Genomic DNA, 6,790 nt, shown 5'->3' on the forward strand with positions numbered 1-6,790 from the left:
TAATTTTAAAAAAGATTTATCAGTTTAAAATATTTTTATTATTTTAAAAATTTTATTTTTTATTTTTATTTTTACTTTTATTTGGTTTGTGAACCGGTTTACGAGGTAAAACGACTTGAGTCGAACCATGAATTTTTTTGTCCGAATAAAAACGGACTTAACGAATTGGACTAAAAATAAGCTTGTTCGTAACCAACTGGTCCGATTCTAGTACGAACCCAGCCGTTTTAAATCACTCTCTTGGAGACCACCTAACAAAGTTAAAAAAAAAATTATTACAATATTTTTTATTTGGCTCGTCTAAGCCTCAAAACGTTCATATCTCTCCGAATTTATATAACCTAACACGCAAAATATTAAATTAAGTTATAAATGTAGTCCAATCAATTGAGTTTGACCATAATGGTGAAAATATTAAAATGATTATGAATTTGGGAAATAACCCCATCTGTCTGACTTCTGCGTAAGAACAACGGCCAGTATGTGTGGATAATTAACGGGGTCCAAATCAAACAATATTCTAACATAATTATTATTTAATCAGGCTTTGGAGCGAATGTTAACAATTAAAGAAAACAACGATTAATTATGGAGGTTTCTGTAGAAAATAATTTGGTAGAGATACTTACATTTCATGGATGAATGAAAATAATCGGAAATATTTGTTTCTGTTTATTTACGAATCTTTTAATCTTTGTTTTGATGTTCAGAATTGAAACATATAAAGTCGACAGAAATAGAAAGAATCCAATATCCAAATATTCGAAATGATTAATTTTGTGATTGGAAGCTAAAAATATATGCAAAAGAAACTACGAACCTAATCAAATAAAAACTTAGAATATAACAGATAACTCTGATTTCGTACAAAATAATTCTACTTTTAGCCAAATTTCGGATAATGCGTCTGTATTTTCATTTAATGAAAAGTTATTTATATATGTATGTTGATAATAATACGACGATAATATTTTTGCGAGTATTTTAAGAAAGTCAACGCATACCTAATGCTTAACTCCACTCTGTCACTCTTGTTTGCCTCATGGGCAACTCAAGTCGGAGAGTTTTTTTTTTAAATAAAAAAAAAACACTTGTGTATATATATATATATATATATATATATATATATATCATTTTTAAAAATCAACTCCTTCGTGTGTCTGAATTTCTGTATTTTCTAATCGCATGACGACATATATCTGTCTGTAAGTGTAAATGTAGTGTGTGTGTATATATATATGGTATAACATACACACTCATACAAGAAGGAAAGCACGACCACTTTGAGTTTAAGTTGAAAATGACATGCAGACCATAATGATACTTAAGCAATGTAAGGATTGAGTCGGTTTTTTATTTATTTATGAAGATTTTTTTTTGATAATCGGATATTTTGGACCAAGACCCTCACGCAGAAATCAACCATACGATTTGGATTATACGTTTTCCCTCCAAACTTGAGTTCGAATTCGGAACGAGACAGACGCTCTACACATTCAATTCACCAATTGAACTACCCAAGTTTGTGTTATTTATAAAGATTTGACAAAGAAAATAATTACTTACTAATGCATTCAAATTTAATTTTTTCCTATTAGAAATTCTGATTTGATGGAATTTGGACACATTTTCCCTCCATTCATTATATATATGTTCTTGGTATTCTTATATAGTATTCGACATATATATGATTTGTCTAATTTAATTACATTATGTATTTATCGTGTGTTGTTGAAGTGCGATCCACGTGCGCAGAGCACATATCACGTGAGACGAATCTCTGTCCCGTTCGTCTCTGATTTCATTTTAAGTTTTGACGGCCGGTATAATCAAGAGATCATTTGTATTTTTTCCTACTGGATATATAATACTTCATTTATGCATATATATATATATATATATATATATATATATGTACAAACATATAGTATGTTTCATGTGTGGATGTGCATGTATCGTTTTAAGTTACATATACAAGATGATATTTTACTGTATTTTTGTAAATGACTCTTTTACCAAGAAAGAGGATTCTGTTAGGAATCTGTCCGTGTGTCTGTCCCTCGGAATTAATATTTGAAACTTCCAATTAATTGGCTACAGAAAAGATGATGTAAACGAAAATATTTTCTTTAATATGATTGACGCTAATGTGATTAATAAATTTTGATTACGAAAACGATAACAGTTGGTTAATTTAAATTAATGTAGATTAATTTGTGTTTGTACAATAAGGTAAACAATTGTCACAAGCCACGTATACATATGATGAAACATGCCCTCATTCAAACGAGATACGCTGCCAATGTAAGGTGAAAGGTCAACCTCGCTGAATGTCTAGCCTGATTTCGTGTTTTGAGTGAAAAAACTTAGTTTATTTTTTATTTTTTTATTTTTAATTTATTGGTTAAAACTTTATGAAATTACAATAAAAATATAATCTATAAACTTTGCAATAATGTGTAATATACAAATCCTGTATTTTATTTTTATTTTTATGCTGAATGATAAAACTAGCATGCGTTTGGCTCCTTAATTAGATATTTAATTTGAGAAATATGTCGGAATTTTCTTTTGGATATATATATATTAAAGCTAGTTGCTATGTATTATGGAGGGCAGGTCTATGGACCGCTATTACTTATTATAATTTCTTATTGATTTCGTGTTCAGTTTGTAGTTAATTAATGTGGTTGACAAACCAACAGTCTTATATTTTAGTGCATAAATATATCCACCAAATCAATGTATATATATACAGATTCTTCTCAACCGCCACAGTAACCATATGATATATACATTTGTTTAAACCGCAGAAGAAATATCATATCTTCACATTATCCATAATTTTTTTGTTTAATTTGAATGGTGAGAGATTCGATGAAACCTTGCTTCGATCTTCGTCTTCCTCATCAAAGCATTGGAGCCCCGAATTCTAGGGTTTCCATGAACAGGAACTCTCATGTAATAACCAAAATCAAGCCCAAGATTCGTATAATACATATATTTGCACCGGAGATTATCAAGACCGACGTCAACAACTTCCGAGCCCTTGTCCAGAGTCTCACCGGAAAACAAGCCGCCGAGGCCGCCAAAACCGGTAGAAAGAGGGCCAGACCGGAAAATCCGGTTATCGCAAACCAAGATTCAACCGCTGATCACAACGATCAAGTCAACAGGCTTACAGGTTTTTCCGGTTTGCTAGCGAAAGGCGCTGTGAAGGAAGAATGGCCATCAGGTGAGTGTTCGAATTCAAACACTTACTTTGATCTGGAGGGTTTGATCGATCTCGAAGATGATTTTTCCCTGTTCCCAATGAAATCTTCTCACACGGATGGTTTCGTGTTCAACAACACCGCCGATCAGACAAAGGGTCACTTGCCTTAATCCCAACCACTTTTGGTGCACAAACTAAAATCGATCTCTAGGGCCTTTTTATCTTAATTTCTTCGGTTTTTGCATCGAATGCATGCATCGACTCGCCTGACCTTATTGTTCTTCCGATTGTGAGAATATTGGTTCGAGGCCTGACATCGACGTACGAGGTCATGCTTCGTCTTTTGCAGGACGGACGTAAATAGGATGAAATGTACATACATGTCTGAATTTCGGTGCTCTTGATGGGTACATACATGGCGAGAAACTTGATGGACTGACTTTTACCAAGAGAAGAGTGCGATGAAGAGTTTTGACACACACACAAAAAAAACCTAGTCAGGTTTCATGATTAAGATTTAACTTGGTATAATACTTGTGTGTGTGTGTGATTATATATAGTGTATTTTGGTAAAATTATATATAGTGTATTTTTGTGATTGATATATCATTTCTGTTTTTACACGAGTTGGTATATTAGAGGGAACGACTGATAAGTGTCCCACATTGGAAAATGAGAGGGATTTGGATCAATATATAAATAAGAGTCAAACCTCTACTCTTAAGCTAGTTTTTGTGGTTGAGTTAGAACCTAAACCTTATTAATGACCCAATGGTTAGTTCCCCATGCTGTGATTGTGAACTTGTGATTAATTTTGGATAACTTCAGCTTATTGAAACAAAGATTCAGAAACTATATTCGCCGCAAAAAGCGCCGGCTAATGCGACGGAAACAACAGTCGCGACATGAAGGGAATGCCGTCGCAAAAAGAGCTTTTCGACGGATTATGACGGAACCGAAACCGTGGGTATCGGGCTCTCGCAAAGTGTGACGAGTCGCTACGTTGTCGCAATTTGCGACGGCGAGACTCCGTAGCACGTATCAATTCTAAGGAGCGAATGTATTACGTTTCTTTCTACAATATTGAATTTCTTTGTGCCAGCACGAAATGAAAATAAAAAATGTGAATATAATATAAGCGTGTGAGAGTGTAACGCGCACGTGTATGGTAGAAAGCAAATAAATCTACACACGTACGAATCATTTGGTGTGTAGTAACACACGATGGGAGAACGATTTTTACGTAAAATATTTGCGAATTCGTTTGGAGAATCAGTTTATGCGATTCATTTGCATTTTGGATAAACTTGTCATTTATCATCATTTTGAATGTTGACAAATAGCAGATTGTGTATGTTCGATAAGGCCAATGTCAACTATCACCCGGAGCTCTTGAAAGCTTCTGAAATGGTTAATATATATATATATATTGATAATCGTGTGATCCCAAACCCAAAGGTCCAGACTAATCCCGACCCACGCGCACGACCCTACAACACACACGTGGGATGTGAAACACCCGAAGGTGGCAGGAGGGGAATCTCCATACTCTGGATGTTGAACCCACGATCTCGTTTACAGGAAGTGGACTCTCAAACCAACAGAATTGGGGGATTCCCCTATATATAACGTGTCCAGTAACACCATCATAAAGAAAAAAATATTTCGCTTTAAACCATCCTTTGGAAAACGCAGCAACGAATTGTTTGATAAAATCATTGGCCGGCTGCGGAACATGTAATTAAACGTTGTTGGCTTTAACTTGCTTTGCTTTCGTCATTGAACAACAACAGACAAAAGAAAACCCTAGAGAGAGAGAGTTTTATTTGTGCAGCAAGAAAACGATGGGGACGCCAACTCCTCAACCAGGGAATACGATCCGACATTTCAGCCATCAGAATCCATTTCAGCTTTCCGCTCTCCGACCTGAAGATCGGTCATCTTCATGCAAGGCAAGCAAACTCAAACTGGTTGGTTCTCATGAATCTTACACGTGCAAAGCCCTGTAGCTTTGGTACGGTTCGATTCCGAAAAACAGGAGCGAAAGGTCCACCCTACTCATGCGTTGGTCTGCCAACGCGTGACGATTCTCCATGCTTTTAAGGGGATATGAAAATTTATTCTCTTTCATATGTTCAGGTCTCGTTTTATTAACACGTGACATTTCTGTTTATTATGTAATGAGAGCAAAGCCTCTAAATCGATTTGAACGTGTTTCAGTACAAAAGTTAATAGGAAGCGGATAAATTCGATATAAAGAGATTCATATGATATGAGTTTAACTCGAAGAACGGTACCTTTTTCGATTCACATAGTTCTAAACAATGCAATGTATACGAGTTTTTTTTTTATTTACACAAATAAAAGGGTAAATAACGTTTAGAAAAATTACATGAACTAAGGATAAAATAAGGTAGAAAATATTTGGAGGATTATCTGCTTAACTGAGTTCATGTGAAACCGTGATACCGAAACGTTTGACAAAGTCGTTGGTCGGCAATAGAGTTTCCGATTTTCTCCAAGTGGGACATAATTTTATCTGACAATAGTCCGACCGTTGACTTTCGAAAACCTTCACCAGAAGAATCCAAACTCTCCGTGTTCTGACAATAATTGTCAGAAAAAAAAACTGTCAGAACCCTACGCCACGTCAAAGACTTTAAAGTCTCAAGCATACAGGGGCAAGATCCGAGCAATTGATTCGATTCTAGTTGAGATCAAACCAAACCCGCATATAGGATATGAATCGGCTGCCTTGCCTTTTGCATTAACTCGTTCAAAGATCGATGAACAATTCTGTGAGCCCACGTAAAACCTAGCCCAGGGCTTGGTATCGGTTCAATATAAGAAAGCAGTTTCAAGAGGGTCATCGTCCCTGTCTCTACTCACCATCACAAAGAGCTGTCTGAAACACAGAAGGAGTTGACTTGCATTGCAAGTAACCTATGGGGAGGCCGAGAAATCCAATCCGACATTTCAGCCATCCCCATCCATTACAACCCTCGTCAGATCCTCAAGATCTGATGTCTTCTTGCATGGCGTGTAACCTCAAGCTAGCCGGCCTCCCATCTTACACGTGCAGAGCCTGTGGGTTTCATCTCCACGAGAAATGTTCAGAATTACCTCAGAAGATCAAACACCCTTTCGACCAAATCCATCTCTTGACCCTAATTCCCTCTCCCCAATACCCGGAGGGGCTTTTCAGATGCGATGCTTGTGGGAAAGATGGAAATGGTTTCTCATACCATTGCGGAGATTGCGGGATTGATCTCCACACGATCTGCGCGAACATGCCTTCCAGAATCTCCCACCATTCTCACCCTCAACACGAGCTCCGCCTCACGTTTTTCATCCCAGACAGCTCCAGAAGCTTCTTCTGCAGGATATGCCAAGGTACGGGGTCGAATTCGTGGATGTACAGTTGCCAAGAGTGTAGATTCAATGCCCATTTGATTTGTGCAAGAAAAAGGATCGGTCAGACAAGTCGAGCAAGCTCTAATCCCGCCCAGAACATCATCAACAACAACAACTACATGTACCAGACAAACCCGCCGCCGCAGGTTGTGGCTGGGCCCC

The 6,790-nt window shown here is 36.7% G+C and overlaps 2 protein-coding genes across 2 annotated transcripts in view; both read left to right on the top strand.

The window, feature by feature from the left end:
- The first annotated feature begins 2,838 nt into the window (after nucleotides 1–2,838).
- Nucleotides 2,839–3,872, top strand: LOC104827575 (VQ motif-containing protein 18-like). The gene is made up of 2 exons (XM_010560763.1): nucleotides 2,839–3,235; nucleotides 3,564–3,872. Exons 1-2 carry the CDS (start codon nucleotides 2,863–2,865, stop codon nucleotides 3,572–3,574), a joined length of 384 nt encoding a protein of 127 aa, XP_010559065.1. The 5' UTR covers nucleotides 2,839–2,862; the 3' UTR covers nucleotides 3,575–3,872.
- Nucleotides 3,873–6,249: 2,377 nt separating this feature from the next.
- The window catches only part of LOC104827679, a 1,063-nt gene continuing 522 nt past the window's right edge, over nucleotides 6,250–6,790 (top strand). Inside the window, exon 1 of the mRNA XM_010560900.1 lies at nucleotides 6,250–6,774. Within this exon, the coding sequence (XP_010559202.1) occupies nucleotides 6,250–6,774 (525 nt within the window). The remainder of the gene's footprint in view (nucleotides 6,775–6,790) is intronic.

Source organism: Tarenaya hassleriana, unplaced genomic scaffold (assembly GCF_000463585.1).
Source record: "Tarenaya hassleriana unplaced genomic scaffold, ASM46358v1 Cleome52, whole genome shotgun sequence".
NCBI classification, from domain to species: domain Eukaryota; kingdom Viridiplantae; phylum Streptophyta; class Magnoliopsida; order Brassicales; family Cleomaceae; genus Tarenaya; species Tarenaya hassleriana.

Coding starts and splice junctions, on each gene's coding strand:
- LOC104827575 (XM_010560763.1), top strand. CDS start 2,863: ATGGTGAGAGATTCGATGAAACCTTGCTTCGATCTTCGTCTTCCTCAT.